This window comes from Oncorhynchus clarkii, chromosome 5, assembly GCF_045791955.1.
Source record: "Oncorhynchus clarkii lewisi isolate Uvic-CL-2024 chromosome 5, UVic_Ocla_1.0, whole genome shotgun sequence".
Lineage (NCBI taxonomy): Eukaryota > Metazoa > Chordata > Actinopteri > Salmoniformes > Salmonidae > Oncorhynchus > Oncorhynchus clarkii.
The window spans coordinates 61,840,624-61,862,318 of NC_092151.1; the positions used below are offsets into that span (position 1 = coordinate 61,840,624).

A 21,695-nucleotide genomic window follows, 5' to 3' on the forward strand; every position below is an offset into this window, starting at 1 on the left:
CACAGACTTTCAACTCCCTCCAAAGATTTTCTATGGGCTTGAGATCTGGAGACCGGCTAGGCCACTCCAGGACCTTGAAATGCTTCTTACGAAGCTACTCCTTCGTTGCCCGGGCGGTGTGTTTGGGATCATTGTCATGCTGAAAGACCCTAGCCACGTTTCATCTTCAATGCCCTTGCTGATGGAAGGAGGTTTTCACTCAAAAACTCACGATGCATGGCCCCATTCATTCTTTCCTTTACACGGATCAGTCGTCCTGGTCCCTTTGCAGAAAAACAGCCCCAAAGCATGATGTTTCCAACCCCATGCTTCACGGTAGATATGGTGTTCTTTGGATGCAATTCAGCATTTTTGTCCTCCAAACACGATGAGTTGAGTTTTTACCAAAAAGTTATATTTTGGTTTCTTCTGACCATATGACATTCTCCCAATCTTCTTCTGGATCATCCAAATGCTCTCTAGCAAACTTCAGACGGGCCTGGTCATGTACTGGCTTAAGCAGGGGGACACGTCTGGCACTGCAGGATTTAAGTCCCTGGCGGCGTAGTGTGTTACTGATGGTAGGCTTTGTTACTTTGGTCCCAGCTCTGCAGGTCATTCACTAGGTCCCCCCGTGTGGTTCTGGGATTTTTGCTCACCGTTCTTGTGATAATTTTCACCCCACGGGGTGAGATCTTGCGTGGAGCCCCAGATCGAGGGAGATTATCAGTGGTCTGGTATGTCTTCCATTTCCTAATAATTGCTCCCACAGTTGATTTCTTCAAACCAAGCTGCTTACCTATTGCAGATTCAGTTTTCCCAGCCTGGTGCAGGTCTACAATTTTGTTTCTGGTGTCCTTTGACAGCTCTTTGGTCTTGGCCATAGTGGAGTTTGGAGTGTGACTGTTTGAGGTTGTGGACAGGTGTCTTTTATACTGATAACAAGTTCATTCAGGTAACGAGTGGAGGACAGAGGAGCATCTTAAAGAAGAAGTTACAGGTCTGTGAGAGCCAGAAATCTTGCTTGTTTGTAGGTGACCAAATACTTATTTTCCACCATAATTTGCAAATAAATTCATTAAAAATCCTACAATGTGGTTTTCTGGATTTTTTTTCTCATTATCTGTTATAGTTGAAGTGTACCTATGATGAAAATTACAAGCCTCTCATCTTTTTAAGTGGGAGAACTTGCACAATTGGTGGCTGACTAAATACTTGTTTGTCCCACTGTAGGAGGTACAGTATGATTTACAGTTCTTTCATTTAAATTTGACGGAACCTTTACCAACACACCCTTTAAGTTTTAGGACTTTATGTACAAATTGTAGCATGCAATACAGACATGACCTTACACCCAAGTACCCCCAAAAGTACATATTTTAGTTGTGGCCCCAGACAAGCACACCTGATTCTACTTGTCAACTAATCACCAAGCCCTTGACAATTTGAATCAGGTGTTTTTATCCGGGGTTACAACAAAAATGTGTGCATGTTGGGGGGTACTCCAGGACCGGAATTTGGAAACTCTGTCTTACAGTATACCTAAAACCTAAAACCCTGTTCTTGGAGAGCTACTGTCCTGTAGGTTTTAACGCCAACTCTAATATAGAGCACCTGATTCTAATAATTATCTGGTTGATCAGCTGCATCAGGTTAGGTACAACTGGGGTAGCGTTCCAGGACAGGGATCCAGGAACAGGGTTGGAGAACCCTTACCTAAACATATTCAGTTCAACAGACAACGCATCACACCAAATGTCTCACAACTGACATGTTTAGGTTTATTATAGACTCAGAAAATGGTTAAATATCTATATACACACACAATACATTCTTTCTGTATAAAATATGTTGGATCATGATGGGATAGGTTGGGAATTGGGTCAAAGCCAGAACAATATATAATCGGTCTTAAATAAAAATCGCAAAATTAACAATGTGTACACACACAAGACATGATAGCACTAAACATGTCCATCAGGATATACTTAGATTTCTCTCTTGGGTGCAGGTCTTTCTGTGGTACCCAAGTTCTGTCATAATTTGACTTAAAAAGTAGGGTAAAAGAAGATTGTTATCTGCTTGTGTTGACAAATTGCTGTCAACACAACAAAATGCAAATATTGAGTCCTGGCATTATTAGCAACTAAAATAAACAAAAAAAGTATAATTGTCCTAAACCTAATTCTGCAAATGTTACTGTACCACTGCATTTTTTTGCATTCAAAGCAAGCAAGTGACTTTTACAGGAGGGCTGTATGTATTTGCACCAGTCGCGTTACTCCAGAGGATTTGGTTCTTAAATGTCTGCTAGTTGCATGATGTCACTCATTTGGCGAGGTCTTTCAGGTACTGCAAGCCTTGGTTGGTGTAGTCACCCACTGCTGTAGGGCCCGATGAGAGAGCAGATATGGAAGAGTGCACCCCTGGAACGCAATAAGACAAAAGCTCTTTAAAATAGCTCAATTTTAGACTTGGAAGTCCTTTATGAATTAGCGGTCAACCATTTCTTACCCGAGTTCCACGCTTCAACAGGGGCAAATCCGATTTTAGGGAAAGCTGGAAGCTAAAAGAAACAAGTGTACATTTTACCTCCCTCACATATTCTCACTTACCTCATACGCCATAGCGCATTGTTCTGTCGGTCAGAACCAGCTAAATCAGTACAATAATGGCATATTTACCTCAAAGCCAAAGTACTTCACCCACTCATCCACTGCAGGGGGAATGGCAGCTTTAGCTTTTCCTAGGGCCTCGGAGCCCTGCTCCCTTCCCCCTAATAGTCCAGAATCATAGGCAACATACAAAGCACCTCCTGCAATGGTCACCTTAGTCGCCAACCTGTAAGAGAAAAAGATAGGGACAACTTTGTGGATGGTAAGAAGTGCCTCGTTTTAGATGACAGAAATACAGTGTTAAGCTACACCTGACTACCCATATGCACATAGTCAATTCATAGCAACATCATGGAGAATAAGTTATCATGATGCATTAACGTTAGGTTTATCTGGCTGTCAATCGGGTGTAGCTTATTGAGCTAGCTAGCAAACAAGCTGCAGTTAGTGTTGTTGTCAGTGACCATCGGGTTCTTGGTCACCTCCCTGACCAAGGCCCTTCTCCCCCCATTGCTCAGTTTGTCTGGGCAGCCAGCGCTAGGAATAGTCTTGGTGGTTCCTGACACGCACTGTCAACTGTGGGACCTTATATAGACAGGTGTGTGCCCTTCCAAATCATGTACAATCAATTGAATTTACCACAGGTGGACCCCAATCAAGATGTAGAACCATCTCAAGGATGATCAATGGAGACAGGATGCACCGGAGCTCAATTTCGAGTCGCATAGCAAAGGATCTGAATAGGGATCATTTTTATTTTTTATAAATGTACAAAAATGTCAAAAAATTCTTGTTTTGACTTTGTCATTGTGGTATTTTTTCTAGATTGATTGGGGAAAAAATAATTTCATCAATTTTAGAATAAGGCTGTAATGTAACACAATATGGAAAAAGGAAAGGGGTCTGAATACTTTCCGAATGCACTGTATCTCCATGTTAGGGCTTGTTTATGGAAAACAGACCGAAGACAAGAGGGTACCACCTGTGCTAATTAGCTGTCTAGCATGCTCCGAACATCTGTATGTAAGAATAACTCTCGAAGTGTAGTTTCGTCAGATGGAGGGGTTGGCTGTTTAGCAATAAAAGCGATGCGTACACAACTATGGGGCAAAACAGATGCGGTCGGCTTAGATTGTTGACAACATGTAAACTATATGTTTATTGAAAACAAATACATTTGCACAATGAGCACTTGTTGTCTCAAATACATTGTTACAGTTGTTGGTTAGCTAGCTAGCAAATGTTTTGCATCGCCATGAAATCAGTCAACATCTCAAAACAAGACATGGTATCAAGAACAAGATGAAACTAGCTGAAACAAGCCACTTACGATTCCCCACATGGCAGTTTCTTGTAATTGTTGCTAGCTATCTGGCCATCCAGTATCGCAACACACTGACTTCTGCCCCATTGAAGCATGCGCATCACCCCCTGAGAATTGGCTGAGAATTGCAGGGAGAAGGCATACAAAGCTCCCCCTCGCCCTCCATTTGGCAAATCTGACAATAACTTTATCCTCTTTATTCCTGCTTACAAGCAAATACTCAAAAAGGAAGTACCAGTGACGCTCTCAATACGGAAGTGGTCCAATGAAGTGGACGCTAAACTACAGGATTGTTTCTCTAGCACAGACTGGAATATGTTCCAGGATTTATCCGTGGCATTGAGGAGTTTACCACATCAGTAACCGGCTTCATTAGTAAGTACATCAACAACATTGTACGTACGGTCACTGTTGGAACATATCCCAACCAGAAGCCATGGATTACAGGCAACATTCGTACTAAGCCAAAAGCTTGAACTGCCGCTTTCAAATCCCGCTACGCTCTCTGACGAACCATCAAACCATCAAAGTGTCAGTACAGGACCAAGATAGAATCCTACTAGACTGATGCTCGTCAGACGTGACAGGTCTTGCAAACTATCACGGATTACAAAGGGGAACCCAGCCATGAGCTGTCCAGCTAAATACATTATATGCACACTTCGAGGCTAGCAACACTGAACTATGCATGAGAGCACTAGCTGTTCCAGACGACTGTGTGATCACGCTAGCCATAGCAGGTGTGAGCAAGACCTTTAAACAGGTTAATGGCCAGACGGATTACCAAGACGGATACTCAGCGCATGCACTGACCAGTTGGCATGTGTCTTCACTGACATTTTCAAGTAGTTACCCGGAATATCTGCATTGACCCTTTTTGTACTAATCTCTTTTGACTCATCACATATGCTGCTGTTACTGTTTATTATCGATCCCTACCTAACGGTAACTAACTAACTTTTGTAGATCGTGCTGGTCCGTACAATTGACCTTATTTTAGCACCCCAAAAAAGTAATACCTCCAGATCAACTGTAATATCAATTATATTGTAAAGCACAATTTCTCCCCTTTCCAACAAAAATCAATGACGAGACCTTCATGAGGCCCATCTCTGCATGATTCAAGCAGGCAATGCGCTTGGTCTTTTTTTAAAATGGCAGGTGGGGAAGCAAAACCTATTGCGTGATAGTGAAAGGGAGAGAGATATGTTGTGTGTGGAAACAGCTTTTTTCACCTGATCTGTCCAACTTATCACCTCTTAAAAGGTAAATAAAACACTGTAAAGAGTTCATATAATGTGTCATTCCATACCTATTGAAGGTTTGTGTCGAATTTGAATCGGGTTTTTAGGGCAGCGCTAAAGTTATCTTCAGAAGTAAACAGCAGCTTTTGAGAGTCATGATGGCTTGCAGTGATGACGCAAAAAATGACTAGGTAAATTATCCCCCTTACCCTGTCCCTTTCTTATTTTTAAACGGTGAGAGAAGCGCTACACCTGGTGGAGAGAGGCTGTAAGACAGAATTAGTTGCTTTACGCGTGCTGTACGTTACGTCATGGAAGGTCACAATTTAACGTGCAGCGCCGTAGGGGTCAGTTTTTCAACTATTCTCCAATACTATTGATCCATTACCATGTCAATCAACGCTTGACAAGAAACGTGGTTCACACCCTAGATTTTGACGTCAACTCAGTCCCATTAGTTTTCATTGCAGCCTCGTTTGCACAAATTTGTACGGAATGGGGTTAGTCGCCGTTAGTAGGTTGTGTGTTGTTTCGCTAGCTAGTTAACGACAACAGAGTAACTATAACTAGCTAGCCAACAACTAGCTAGCCAAGTTCAAGGCAAATCTGTAGCTTGCTAAATTTCAACCTGCTTCAAGCTTGCCATATTACTTGCTAGCTAACGTTAGCTTGACTAATGTTTATCGTGAGTATGAAATGGAAAACTTACTTTAGAACAGGTAAAATCTTGCCAGCCATAGTGTCACGGGTAAATCAATGTATTTTTTTTAAATGAACGTTTATTTAGTTGCAACAGCAAGCATGAAATAAATGAGCTCGACCACGAATAGTAACCGGCTACATTGAAGGGCAAACGCTGTGACATAGCTGTGAGTCAATAAAGTTTTTTTTTTTTTTTTACATTGCGAGAGTAGCTGATTCGCAAAGATATGAAAGACATCCAAATAAATATATTTAGAGACTGTCATTTTCCAAAGCGATTTATATTTATCCTACAAATAAAATATTTTTTTCTGGATTTTGACTGTGTACAATAAACGAATAATGGATTGAATAAGTTTGATGCTATTTGATGCTGCTGCGGACCGGCTGCTGCTGATCATGAGGGGAGGGATGGGGGATGAGGAATTTTTTGTTTGTTTTGTTTTGTCCATTTCAGAACACAAGAAAACAAATGCATAGTGCATGCATAAAAATAATAAAAAGAATCCAGGCACAATAAAAATCAGAAACATATTTATGACAGTGATAATGAAAGTGATAACAATAGGAGCATTTGCATACCTTGCTGTTTGGGTTTTTAGGCTGGGTTTCTGTATACATCTGCTGATGTAAAAAGGGCTTTATAAATACATTTTATTGATTGATATTAAACAATAATCATCATAATGTTATAATTTTATTGCACTTTATGGTGGAAATGACAGATTGTGTCATTGGTGAAACCTACTTGATTTCGCTTATCATTTCGCAGGCTGCATGAATCCAAATCCAATAATAATACCTCGCCCTAAAAAAAAGGATACAGTATGGGGATCAGTTTTATGACACTTGGATTTGGGGCACAATGGTAGGCTGTCTCAAGTACAAAAGACTCCGCCTGCTTCAAGTTAAATGAGATAAGCCTCTTATAAAGGCCGTTTTTTCACCAACAAAAATGTGTCTATGAATTGTTATTGCTTGTCCTGTGAAGTTTCTGAAGTGCAGAGAAGCCTGAAAGTATAAATCTAAATATCTAACGAGGGGATTTTTAAAAACGTATTGTTAAGTTGTTTGGCTCACAATAAATAGTAGTTGCATGAAACCATTGAGTTGGTTATAGCAGTCGCAAGATGAAGGTTTTTACTAAACTCTTAATAGTTGGTGTTATAGGTGCAGCTTTTGTTGCTTTCCAATGGAGTGGACCCACTTTTGACCCAGGTAAGATGTGTACTTAGCTTCACAATCCTTGACTGGTCTGTGCAACCTTTTGTTGGCTACAGGCTATTTTATGATCACATAATTCATAGGTAGGCCGTCATTGTAAAATAAGAATTTGTTCTTAACTGACTTGCCTAGTTAAATAAAGGTTCAATTAAATACAACATTAAAATGACAGCCCTTGAACCAGTATAACCTCAGAGGGTAGTTGTCGCACTTCAGACAGTTGTCACACATTACAGACACATGATATGCTATTGATTTATGAAACCTCAAATACTCATAATAATTCAGTTTCACAAAAATTGCACATAAAGGCAGTATACTGTTTTATTAGTTTGTCAGATGAGTACAGAAGGTACCAGGCTTGTGTGTTTGAGACAAAAAAAATACCAGCACATTAATTATAGAAAACAAATCCCAAAACATTATGGTAGATGAAGGCTACTAGAGAAGTGTTAATTGGCAACAAAACTAAACAATCAAACTGATATAGCTGGGTTCGGGGCTAGACCTCGAACAGGGAAAGGTTCAAATGGTAATAACATCTAACGTGTGTAAGCCACACATCACCACAAGTACAGTATTGTATTTGTCAAAACTGAAATAAATCACACTGGTTTGTAAAAAAGTTACTGTGATAGCCCTTGATTGTGTGTCTAATTGTTTATCAATTGCCTGATGGTGAGTCTCTTGTGATAGTGACCTTATAAGAGGACCTTCTGTTATTAAATCATATGATATCCTCACATGATCAAATTGGATTGAATGATGATCCAGTTCATGAAGTACCACTGTTTCAAAGTGAATCTAATAAATGTGAGGTACTATGACTTTGGTTTTGAAATGCCTTGCTGCAAAGTTTTGATTAAATTGCATATCATTTGCGAGAAGCCTTTTTATAAGTACATTGGAAATTCCCCTCATTACCAGTGGTGTGTATTCATGGGTGTCAAGGGAAGCCAGGCCCCCCCCCACCCACCCACCCCCCCTTTCACAATTGTCCTTCAACTCACAAGAGGGTGAATGTATTGCACAGGGGAAATCATCAGAGTGACTCATCAGAGTGGCTACCTGGCAATCATTTTAGTCAGGTAGCCTAGGACAACAAAACAATAAGAGTGTACTGCATGACAAAGTGATAGACCGTTTCGTCAACATGAAAGAGAGGAGGATGGCATTGGCTTTTCTCTACAAGTAGGGTGAGTCAACATGTTTTTCTACTTGCACGAACGCGCACGCACGCACGCACACAAACACACACACACACAGAAATCAGAACCATGGACAGCCACGTCATATTTAGCTTACGTTGATTGGACTAAATCGTTTTTGGTATATTTTAGTTGTCACTGTACTATACTAAGCAGGGGGAATTTGATGATGCTGGAATAGTCGAGGCAGTGCCTTGCGGTAGCTCTCTGTGGTTCTAAATCAATAGAGTGGTCTGAAAATGTCGCAAACATGAACTTACTCGACCATGCTGTGGGTCATGTAACTGTCTGTTACTGTACATGCAAATTGCTTTCTGGACTGGACAGAGGTTGTTATCCGGTTTTGTGAAAAAACAAATGTGGGGTTGAATTTATTCTGCCACTGTGTCTTCTTACTGTCTCCGTCTTAAGTCCTATATATCACGGTCGAAAGGCGTATAAATGAAGCTTTTAGAGCAAACAACACATGTATGACAACACATACAGTGCATTCCAAAAGTATTCATATCCCTATACTTTTTCCACATTTTGTTACGTTGCTGCCTTATTCTAAAATTGATTAAATTGTTTTCCCTCATCAATCTACACACAATAACCCATAATGACAAAGCAAAAACAGGTTTTTAGAAGTTTGCAAATGTATAAAATAAACGGAAATATCACATTTACATAAGTATTTAGACCCTTTACTCAGTACTTTGTTGATGCACCTTTGGCACCGATTACATCCTCGAGTCTTCTTGGGTATGACGCTCCAAGCTTGGCACACCTTGTATTTGGGGAGTTTCTTCCATTCTTTGCAGATCCTCTCAAGTTCATTCAGGTTGAATGGGGAGCGTCGCTGCACATTATTTAATCTATTTTAGAATAAGGCTGTAACGTAACAAAATGTGGTAAAAGTACATGGGTATTCACACCCCTTCTGAATAGGTTTTAATTGGCTTGGCTTCCGCAGTGATTTTACCCACGCACCGCTACTGCACATTACTTACATGTTTAAATCCAAACCAATACTGGTGTCATGTAAAGAATGTGAAACCAGGTTGAACAGTTTTGGTTATCTTCCCTGTCAAGACAGGTTATAAGTGATGAGTAATGCATGCAGTCACTGATAACCAACCTTATGTGAATGAATTCCCAAACACTTTTCCAATGCAACTTTCAGCTTTATTGAGTGCAATAGAGTACAATAAATTACACATACAGAAATTTAGTGACCATATGCCTGAAAATGATTCAGAAGAGGCAACCGTGTGAAATTGGAATGATACAGAGCTACAGCCTACTACGTCGTTCCACTCATAACTGGATTAGGGTGGAACCCGTAGTAGTGGATCATCAGGCTAGAGTAGGCTATCACTATAGTCAAAGATTATGGATATAGTGACAAGATACTTGTCACTTCGTCCTAACAATGGGATTTGTCCACAAAGCAGCACGGTGGGCTCTCTAGCTCCCGCTTCTCCTTTCTTTAGATTGATGGAGACATCTCATTATTTTAATACTTTTTTGAATTTTCGATTAGGGTTGTTGACATCAACCACCTGTATTCAATGGAGAGATGCTATGCCACTAGCGTCATGCCGTGAATATGTATAGCCATCTTGAGACAACTCCAACATAAAGTGTTTTTTTCTCAAAGTTGCGGGGATGGCACGTGTCCTACTTATAATAAATAGTACACTCGTAACAACCGATGCATTATGAAACTTCTATTCAATTAAATAAACCTCAAGTAGCAAATAAGCAATACATTTTTTGTTGTTGACCAAGTTGGACACTCTCATTGACCTCCATACAAAAACTCCTTTCTTGGTGGGCGAAAAAACACCATCTGCTGGAAGGATGGCCTCTCTCTTCTTCCTCTCTGGATGTTGTGAAACATCAGCGCCAAGCAAGCAGCGTGACGTCCTTTTCCTTTTCATGAGCAGTAAAATTGTTTCTCACCACAAATTAGCCTTGGGTTTGTTTCATAACCAGAAAGCAGCAAACTACAATCTAACAATCAACTTGATTCATACATTTTTAAAGTACCAATTCTCTGTGGCCCATGATGAATGTTCCCACTGTTTCTACTCATGTAGATCCAGGGTCGTGCACATACCTTTCAAGGGGAAAGTGCTCAAACTGAAAAAAGGTCATAAAAAATTACTTTATAACATGAATTATCTTCTAACTCAATATGTAGTGCATTCGGAAAGTATTCAGACCCCTTGACTTTTTCAACATTTTGTTCCTTTACAGCCCAAATCTAAAATGTATTACACTTGTTTTTTCCCTCATCAATCTACACACAGTACCCTATAATGACAAAGCAACAACAGCTTTTTAGATAAATTAATAAATTATAGATGACATTTACATAATTATTCAGACCCTTTACCCTTTATTCAGAACCACCTTCGGCAGCGATTACAGCCTTGAGTCTTATTGGGTGGGCACTAGAGGTCAACCGATTATGATTTTTCAACACCGATACCCATTATTGGAGGACAAAAAAAGCCGATACTGATTAATCGGACGATTTATAAAATCTATTTGTAATAATGACAATTACAACAATACTGAATGAACACTTATTTTAACTTAATATAATAAATCAATAAAATCAATTTAGCCTCAAATAAATAATGAAACATGTTCAATTTGGTTTAAATAATGCAAAAACAAAGTGTAAGAAAGCTAACGTTTAAGTTCCTTGCTCAGAACATGAGAACATATGAAAGCTGGTGGTTCCTTTTAACCAGAGTCTTCAATATTCCCAGGTAAGAAGTTTTAGGTTGTAGTTATTATAGGAAATGTAGGACTATTTCTCTCTATACCATTTGTATTTCATATACCTTTGACTATTGGATGTTCTTATAGGCACTTTAGTATTGCCAGTGTAACAGTATAGCTTCCATCCCTCTCCTTGCCGCTACCTGGGCTCGAACCAGGAACACATCGACAACAGCCACCCTCAAAGCAGCGATACCCATGTAGAGCAAGGGGAACAACTACTCCAAGTCTCAGAGGGAGTGATGTTTGAAACGCTATTAGCGCGCACCCCACTAACTAGCTAACCATTTCACATCACATCGTTACACCAGCCTAATCTCGGGAGTTGATAGGCTTGAAGTCATAAACAGCAGAGCTGCTGGCAAAACGCACGAAAGTGCTGTTTGAATGAACGCTTATGAGCCTGCTGGTGCCTACCATTGCTCAGTCAGACTGCTCTATCAAATCATAGACTTAATTATAACATAATAACACACAGAAATACGAGCCTTAGGTCATTAATATGGTCGAATCCGGAAACTATCATCTCGAAAACAAGACGTTTATTCTTTCAGTGAAATATGGAACCGTTCCGGTTGGGTGGCATCCATCAGTCGAAATATTCCTATTACATTGCACAACCTTCAATGTTATGTCATAAAATTCTGGAAAATTAGTTCGCAATGAGCCAGGCGGCCCAAACTGTTGCATATAACCTGACTCTGCGTGCAATGAACGCAAGAGAAGTGACACAATTTCAGCTTGTTAATATTGCCTGCTAACCTGGATTTATTTTAGCTAAATATGCAAGTTTAAAAATACATACTTCTGTGTATTGATTTAAGAAAGGAATTGGTGTTTATGGTTAGGTACTCTTTGGAGCAACGACAGTCCTTTTTCACGAATGTGCACTGCATCGATTATATGCAACGCAGGACACGCTAGATAAACTAGTAATATCATCAACCATGTGTAGTTATAACTAGTGATTATGATTGATTAAGTTTAATGCTAGCTAGCAACTTACCTTGGCTTCTTACTGCATTCGCGTAACAGGCGGGCTCCTCGTGAAGCAGATGGTTAAAGCGTTGGACTAGTTAACCGTAAGGTTGCAAGATTGAATCCCTGAGCTGACAAGGTAAAAATCTGTTGTTCTGCCCCTGAACAATTAACCCACCGTTCCTAGGCCGTCATTGAAAATAAGAATGTGTTCTTAACTGACTTGCATAGTTAATTAAATATTAAATAAAGGTGTAAAAAAAAAAACAGATTAATCGGTCGACCTCTAATCTGTACTTGTTGGTGGCAAAGATGCTGTTTCATCCTTTCCTACACTTACAGTGAGGGAAAAAAGTATCCCCTGCTGATTTTGTACTTTTGCCCACTGACAAAGAAATTATCAGTCTACAATTTTAATAGTAGGTTTATTTGAACAGTGAGAGACAGAATAACAACAAAAAAATCACAAATGTTATAAATTGATTTGCATTTTAATGAGGGAAATAAGTATTTGACCCCCTCTCAATCAGAAAGATTTCTGGCTCCCAGGTGTATTTTATACAGATAACAATCTGAGATTAGGAGCACACTCTTAAAGGGAGTGCTCCTAATCTCAGTTTGTTACCTGTATAAAATAAACTTGTCCACAGAAGCAATCAATCAGATTCCAAACTCTCCACCATGGCCAAGACCAAAGAGCTCTCCAAGGATGTCAGTGACAAGATTGTAGACCTACACAAAGCTGGAATGGGCTACAAGACCATTGCCAAGCAGCTTGGTGAGAAGGTGACAACAGTTAGCGATTATTTGCAAATGGAAGAAACACAAAATAACTGTCAATCTCCCTCGGCCTGGGGCTCCATGCAAGATCTCACCTCGTGGAGTTGCAATGATCATGAGAACGGTGAGGAATCAGCCCAGAACTACACGGGAGGATCTTGTCAATGATCTCAAGGCAGCTGGGACCATAGTCACCAAGAAAACAATTGGTAACACAACTAAAATCCTGCAGCGCCCGCAATGTCCCCCTGTTCAAGAAAGCACATATACATGCCCATCTGAAGTTTGCCAATGAACATCTGAATGATTCAGAGGACAACTGGGTGAAAGTGTTGTGGTCAGATGAGACCAAAATGGAGCTCTTTGGGATCAACTCAACTCGCCATGTTTGGAGGAGGAGGACTGCTGCCTATGACCCCAAGAACACCATCCCCACTGTCAAACATGGAGGTGGAAACATTATGCTTTGGGGGTGTTTTTCTGCTAAGGGGACAGGACAACTTCATCGCATCAAAGGGATGATGGACGGGGCCATGTACCTTCAAATCTTGGGTGAGAACCTCCTTTCCTCAGCCAGGCATTGAAAATGGGTCGTGGATGGGTATTCCAGCATGACAATGACCCAAAACACACACTTGCTGCGGGCGATTCCCTGATCCACCTCTACGCAGACGACACCATTCTGTATACTTCTGGCCCTTCCTTGGACACTGTGCTATCTAACCTCCAAACGAGCTTCAACGCCATACAACACTCCTTCCGTGGCCTCCAACTGCTCTTAAACGCTAGTAAAACCAAATGCATGCTTTTCAACCGTTTGCTGCCTGCACCCGCACGCCCGACTAGCATCACCACCCTGGATGGTTCCGACCTAGAATATGTGGACATCTATAAGTACCTAGGTGTGTGGCTAGACTGTAAACTCTCCTTCCAGACTCATATCAAACATCTCCAATCTAAAATCAAATCTAGAGTCGGCTTTCTATTCCGCAACAAAACCTCCTTCACTCACGCCGCCAAACTTACCCTAGTAAAACTGACTATCCTACCGATCCTCGACTTCGGCGATGTCATCTACAAAATAGCTTCCAATACTCTACTCAGCAAACTGGATGCAGTTTATCACAGTGCCATCCATTTTGTTACTAAAGCACCTTATACCACCCACCACTGCGACCTGTATGCTCTAGTCGGTTGGCCCTCGCTACATATTCGTCGCCAGACCCACTGGCTCCAGGTCATCTACAAATCCATGCTAGGCAAAACTCCACCTTATCTCAGTTCACTGGTCATGATGGCAACACCCACCCGTAGCACGCGCTCCAGCAGGTGTATCTCACTGATCATCCCTAAAGCCAACACCTCATTTGGCCACCTTTCGTTCCAGTTCTCTGCTGCCTGTGACTGGAATGAATTGCAAAAATCGCTGAAATTGGAGACTTTTATCTCCCTCACCAACTTCAAACATCTGCTATCTGAGCAGCTAACCGATCTCTGCAGCTGTACATAGTCTATCGGTAAATAGCCCACCCAATTTTACCTACCTCATCCCCATACTGTTTATATTTATTTACTTTTCTGCTCTTTTGCACACCAGTATCTCTACCTGTACATGACCATCTGATCATTTATCACTCCAGTGTTAATCTGCAAAATTGTAATTATTCGCCTACCTCCTCATGCCTTTTGCACACAATGTATATAGACTCTCTTTTTTTCTACTGTGTTATTGACTTGTTAATTGTTTACTCCATGTGTAACTCTGTGTTGTCTGTTCACACTGCTATGCTTTATCTTGGCCAGGTCGCAGTTGTAAATGAGAACTTGTTCTCAACTAGCCTACCTGGTTAAATAAAGGTGAAATAAATAAATAAAACACAGCCAAGGGAACAAATGAGTGGCTCAAGAAGAAGCACATTAAGGTCCTGGAGTGGCCTAGCCAGACTCCAGACCTTAATCCCATAGAAAATCTGTGGAGGGAGCTGAAGGTTCGAGTTGCCAAACATCAGCCTAGAAACCTTAATGACTTGGAGAAGAGCTGCAAAGAGGAGTGAGACAAAATCCCTCCTGAGATGTGTGCAGACCTGGTGGACAACTACAAGAAACGTCGGACCTCTGTGATTGCCAACAAGGGTTTTGCCACCAAGTACTAAGTCATGTTTCATTGCATGTTTTCCCTTCATTTAAAATGCAAATCAATTTATACAATTTTTGACATGCGTTTTTCTGGATTTTTTTTTGTTGTTATTCAGTCTCTCACCTCTTCAAATAACCCTACCATTCAAATTATAGAATGATGATTTCTTTGTCAGTGGGCAAACATACAATATCCGCAGGGGATCAAATACCTTTTTCGCTCACTGTAAATTACCCTTGCCTAACGATTGCGTCTGAAGCTGGGCTTGCAGCACGGCTATCCTCACCATAAGGCGATCGTTCTCCTGTATATTATGAGTGCAGCGACTGCACAATGTTAATGTTACTACTTAGCCTTGGCTGGTGGAGGTCCTGAAGAGCCATGCCCAGATAACGCGTCCAAGGGAAAACATTTAAATATAAAACAGTAATTAAAAAGTAAAAACTGTAAAGTTGGCAGGTAGCAAAGTAACATTGGCAACACTTAAACAAGTCCACAAGTTGTGACAGGAAATGACAATGCTGTTGTGCACTGAATTCCACAAGCGAAGGGAAGCACAGACTAGCACTGACTGGAATATGTTCCGGGATTCCTCCGATGGAATTGAGGAGTACACCACATCAGTCATTGGCTTCATCAATAACTGCATTGATGACATCATCCCCACGGTGATCGTACGTACTGTACATACCCCAACCAGAAGCCATGGATCACAGGCAACTAAAGCTAAAGGCTAGAGCTGCCGCTTTCAAGTAGCAGAATTCTAACCCGGAAGCTTATAAGACATCCCGCTATACCCTCCGACGAACCATCAAACAGGCAAAGCGTCAATAAAGGACCGGGATCGAATCATACTAAACCAGTTCTGATGCTCGTCGGATGTGGCAGGGGTTGCAAACCATTACAGACTACAAAGTGAAGCACAGCCGAGAGCTGCTCACGAGCCTACCAGATGAGCTAAACTAATTCTATGCTTATTTTCCACCATAATTTGCAAATAAATTCATTAAAAACCCTACAATGTGATTTTCTGGATTTTTTTTTCTCATTTTGTCTGTCATAGTTGACATGTACCTATGATGAAAATTACAGGCCTCTCATCTTTTTAAGTGGGAGAACTTGAACAATTGGTGGCTGACTAAATACTTTTTTGCCCCACTGTATATACTGTATTCTATTCTATTGTATCTTAGTCTATGCCGCTCTGACATTGCTCGTCCAAATATTTATTTGTTCATAATTCAATTATTTTACTTATATTTGTGTGTATTGTGTGTATTGTTGTGAAGTTGTTAGATATTACTTGTTAGATATTACTGCACTGTTTGAGCTACAGTAGAAACACAAGGATTGCGCTACACCCGCAATAACATCTGCTAAACGCGTGTTTGTGACCAATAAAATGGTATTTGATTTGAAAAATAGCTGTGCAGCGGCGCTCCCTATCCAACCTGACAGAGATTGATAGGATCTGCAGAGAAGAATGGGAGAAACTCCCCAAATACAGGTGTGCCAAGCTTGTAGCATCATACCCCAAGAGGACTTGAGGCTGTAATCACTGCCAAAGGTGCTTCAACAAAGTACTGAGTAAAGGGTCTGAATACTTATGTAAATAATGTAAATGTAATATTTCATGTTTTTTTATAATTTTTGGAACAAAAAATCTATTTAATCCACTTTAGAATAAGGCTGTAACGTAACAAAAGTTGGAAAAGTGAAGGGTCGGAATTCTTTCCGAATGCACTGTATATATTATACCACCAACCTAAACGGCACTTGGCAAGTGGGAGGGCAAAGGGGCATGTGCTGGGCACAGGTTGAGTCCTATCTGTGCACGTGCCTGCAAAGATTCCACATTGTTCATTGTTACACACTAAGTCCTAGACAGACATGAAGATCCATATCAGCATGATAGTTGGATGCCAGAAAAGTGTCCATCAGGTCTAGGATTCAGCATATACTTTACACCACATCAGTTGCACGTTTTCTTGAACAGCCTTACGTCGACATTAAACAGTCCCCATTCTTTCCCCTTGTCTTTTCCCTTTTGAATTGCATTTAGACAAACTATAATGTAAGAAGTAATGACAACTGTAATGACTTTCAAAATGGCTGGTTTTCAGAGTCGTTAAAGGGTGCCCGGGTCCTGGTGACTGGTGCCAGTACGGGAATAGGTGAACAAATGGCATATCACCTCGCCGGCTTTGGTGCCCAGGTGGTTATTACAGCCAGGAGGGAAAAGGTTCTACAGCAGGTCAGTAACACTTCAATCAGGTGTTTTCGTCAATGTCTGTGTCTCTAGCCATTAGTTCTCCCACTTAACTCTATGACAATGCCCTCCAGTGGGTGGTGAAGACGGCCCAGTACATATACTCGAAAAGGTGCCTGAGGAAGTCTTGCATCCTCATCATGGACCTCAGCCACAAGCTGTTCACTCTGTTACCGTTGGGTAGACCGTATAGGAGCATGAGGTCTGTTACCACCAGGCTCAGAGACAGTTTGTATCTACAAGCCATCAGGAGGCTGAACACTTGAACTGGACTGACCACCTGCACTGACTCTCCACTCCTTAGCACCCATGCACTCATTCACGCACACATCCACACAGACATACACACACTATCATACACGTTCATGCTATACACACATCACAACTGCTGCTACCAGACTCTTATTTACTATTGCTAATGCTACACTATTTAAACACTTGCCCCCAATTCCCCCCTTCCCTGATAAGTGTAAATATTGGACTATAAATGTTGACTTCCTATATTATACTTCTGCTAAACTATTTATTCTATTCTACTGATCCATTTACTTTGTTTGTATTCTTATCTTTTATTATTTCATTGGACGGTATACCATGTGTATCCTGTACATACAGTACGTTAATAAAACATGATTACTTAATGTTTTTCATGATTATGTTACCCTTATGCAAACGCTCACTTGTATTGCAGGTAGCAGAGAAATGCCAGGTGTTGGGGGCCCAGAAAGCTCTATACATAGCAGCAGACATGGCCAATCCGTCTGACCCAGAGAGAGTGGTGAAGTTTGCTGTGGACAAGCTGGGAGGACTGGACTACCTGGTGCTGAACCACATAGGACCCAGCCCATTCGCCATGTGGGATAGAGATGTGGAACACACTAGATGGTTAATGCAGGTGGGGTAACTTAATCACAAGTACTGCTATATCACATATACCACTATGCTCTTATCCAGAGCACCTTACAGTGGTGAGTGCATACGTTTTCATACTGAATCAACCCCACAACCCTGGCGTTGCATGCGCCATGCTCTACCAATTGAGCCACACAGGACTAACTATTTCTTCCTGCTTAATTTATTTTTCACAGGTGAATTTCCTCAGCTATCTGCAGATGGCAAAGACAGTTCTGCCTACCCTTGAGCAGAGTAAGGGCTCCATTGTGGTCGTCACCTCCTTGTTAGGTAAATGAGAGCTCTTCTCTCTACACAAAGTGTTCTAATGCTGCTTTTCGACTGTAACACCAGTGTTATACTAGTGTATACACCCTTATGTTAGTGAAATTGTGTTTCCATAGCCAGGGCTGAGTGAGGAGCAGAATCAACAATCTCTGCATCATCGAAACATATGAGAAGGTGTTGATGTCCACAGTTAGCCATTGCTATGTAAATGCCAGCTGAAAAGTACCGGTGGCCTGGCTTTGGCCCCAAGTGAGAGCAGATCCACATGACCCAGTGAGACACGGGTGCCGGGCCCGCGTAGATGGAAACAGAAAAGTCTGATGCTTTTGGGTAAAACACTGGGGTGAATCCTATATGGAAATGCACCATTAAGTGACCCTGAACCTATGATTGGCTAGTGTTTTGGTCCTTCAGGAAAAATTAGCAGTCCGTTTGTGGCTCCCTACACGTCCACCAAGTTTGCCCTGAACGGCTTCTTTGGGACGTTGCAGCATGAGCTTTCCATGCAGAGGAGCAACGTGTCCATCACCATCTGCATCCTGGGCCTGATTGATACAGACTCAGCTATGGAGAAAGTCAGGTGAGCTATTTTTGATACCAAGTTCAGTCAAGTTTAATATTACAGTATGTAAACTTAAGCCTGGAATACAGTCAATGATTTAATGATTGACCTGATGGTTGTTACATGCAAATACAAGTATCCTTGGACACATTTCAAATAGTCACATTTGTTTGTATTACAGGGGCATCACCAACATCCAAGCCTGGCCGGCCAGTGAGGCGGCTCTGCACATCATCACTTCTGGAGCCACGCAACAGACAGAGTCTTACTATCCCTGGTTCTGGTACTATTGCTGTCTCATCAGAGACTGGTTCCCCTACTTCAGGGACATGTCTTTACGTAACTTGTATAAATATGAACCATTTGCTTGAAATATACATTACGATAATATCGCTTTTGCATTTTTCCCAATTTGGTTTGCACTTATTTGTTGTTGTTTTTTTTAAAATGCTGTTACAGCCAACTTCTCTGACATTGATCATTTAAACACAGTTCTTTAAATGATAAACAGTTCAGTATATTGGAAGATTTTCATGTAAAACTGTGTTACTTGTTGGTCTTCTTCTTTGTATAATTGGTTGCTTTTCTGTGGTACATTTCTGCATGTTTATGTCACAATTTGAACTTTGTCCATCCCCTCTCTCATTGCTTTTGAATGATATCCACATGTAATCAACAGTACTGGGGAGTCGTGAACTACATACATGAGGTTCAACTAGTTCTTTAATTACATTTTGCAGTAGCTTGGTCAAATCAAATCTTGGTAGTGTTTTTAGTAGTAAATTACTTTTTTGCCATGTAGCGATGTTGCTAACTACACACTACTGTTTTTGCAAAAATAAATAAAATATGGGTGAATTAGGCAAGAATTCTTTCTCAGCATCATACCTGCCCAATTCTCACTTGAAACCCTTTTTGTGTGCCTAATTATCACTTTTTGTGTTTAATAGGCTATATTATCAATTCTTAACATCTGACTCCAGAGTGATCTGTTCTTGCAATTTGTAGTCTAGGACATTTCAGATGTACATATCTTTCGCAAAGTAGTTTGGATGTAGTGATCTACTTTTTCAAAGTACCTTCAGTTCAATAAACTAGATTTTCTTAAGCTTAGCTTTAGTGTACCTTAACTTCTTCTAGTGTGAAGTAATTGGTAGCTTCGTAAGCTATATTTTCAGAGTAGCTTCCCCAACACTGGTAATCAATAAGGGGAGAAGGAGGTTCATGTCAGGTAGTGTGTAGTACCTTTTTATAGCCTGATCAAGTAGACTGACTGCTGCACCCACATTTTGTTTCTATGAGTCACAGCATGATCAGACTGGTTCCACCAGGATACCTTTTCTATTACCTCAATGAACAATCCCCATGTCAACCACTTGAGGGCAGTGGCTGCTAAGAAATGAAGCAGAATCTAGACATGAGGCATTTTAGATTCAAACATGCTCATAGTAAATCTGACATTATTTTTTTTAACCTCAAATCAAAGTTTTTTGGTTTAGCAGATGGTATAGTGGGTGCAAATGCTTATGTCACTAGGTCCTAACAATGCATTAAAATGTCAAACAAGTAAACAAATAATTCAAATGTAAAATTACAAAAACAAGACATCAAGAACTTTGGGATGAATCCAATTAACAACCCAAATAGCACTGTAAGAGTAACCAAAATACATATATACACTGGAAGAATTTACACAAGAAATACTAAGAATGATATGTACAGCAGTAGATCTATTAGAGTGAGCTACTGTATGTCGGTAATAGAGTATTTATATACTCTATGTGAAACGGGAAGTGTCCAGTGGTTTAATGTCTGTACGACATGGAACAGCAGCGTTGGCTTAGAGAGAGAGAGAGAGAGAGAGAGAGAGAGAGAGAGAGAGAGAGAGAGAGAGAGAGAGAGAGAGAGAGAGAGAGAGAGTGTTTGTGTGTGTGTGTGTGTGTGTGTGTGTGTGTGTGTGTGTGTGTGTGTGTGTGTGTGTGTGTGTGTGTGAGTGTGTGTGTGTGTGTGTGTGTGTGTGTGTGAGTGAGTGAGTGAGTGAGTGAGTGAGTGAGTGAGTGTGTGTGTGTGTGTGTGTGTGACTCTGCCTCTCTGAATGGTCACATGGTAGACAGCTAGTGATGGCTGTTCAACAGTCTGATGGCCTGGTAATAGAAGCTGTTTTTTACTCTCTTGGGCTTGACACGGATGCACCTGTACTGTCTCCGCTCGTATGGCCTTCCCCAAATCCCCCTACCATGATATATCCTCAATGGAATAAAAGTACTGTAGTGTACTGTAATGTGCATAAATCCATACTTCAGTAGTACAGTATTGTTTAATCCTTATTTTAATGCTCGCTTTCCCAGAGATGTATGATTGGGCTGGACTCTAGTGTACTCAATGTGCCTAGTGTTCTCTAGGGTGTAGTTTCACTTACTTTTTTCGTCTTTAGTATATTTTAATTGTATATCATAGCGGACACCCGCCACAACTACCACCCACCCACCTTCCAACTACTACCCCACTACTACCCCACTACTACCCCACCACTCCATGTCCCAGCTTGTCACAGTAGGCTGTGTGGCATTCTGCCGGGAGGGGGAGGTCCCTGTTGTGTCCTGATGTCATTGTTCATCAGCCCAGCGGCCCTTCAGGCCTTTTACCAGCTCAGTGTAATCCATCTTGGTGGTCCACTGTATTTAAATACTGCACCTCGGGCGCCATCCCTATAAGA

The 21,695-nt window shown here is 41.0% G+C and overlaps 2 protein-coding genes across 2 annotated transcripts; one reads left to right on the forward strand and one right to left on the reverse strand.

Moving 5' to 3' along the window:
• Positions 1-1,735: 1,735 nt before the first annotated feature.
• LOC139410150 (MICOS complex subunit MIC13-like) lies at positions 1,736-6,041 on the reverse strand. The gene is made up of 4 exons (XM_071155595.1): positions 5,872-6,041; positions 2,664-2,820; positions 2,494-2,545; positions 1,736-2,405 (listed from the first exon to the last, which is right to left on the reverse strand). Exons 1-4 carry the CDS (start codon positions 5,898-5,900, stop codon positions 2,308-2,310), a joined length of 336 nt encoding a protein of 111 aa, XP_071011696.1. The 5' UTR covers positions 5,901-6,041; the 3' UTR covers positions 1,736-2,307.
• A 782-nt stretch (positions 6,042-6,823) lies between these two features.
• On the forward strand, positions 6,824-19,848 carry LOC139410151 (hydroxysteroid 11-beta-dehydrogenase 1-like protein). The gene is made up of 6 exons (XM_071155596.1): positions 6,824-7,082; positions 17,093-17,223; positions 17,930-18,133; positions 18,327-18,420; positions 18,832-18,997; positions 19,161-19,848. Exons 1-6 carry the CDS (start codon positions 6,995-6,997, stop codon positions 19,348-19,350), a joined length of 873 nt encoding a protein of 290 aa, XP_071011697.1. The 5' UTR covers positions 6,824-6,994; the 3' UTR covers positions 19,351-19,848.
• The last annotated feature ends 1,847 nt before the right edge of the window (positions 19,849-21,695 follow it).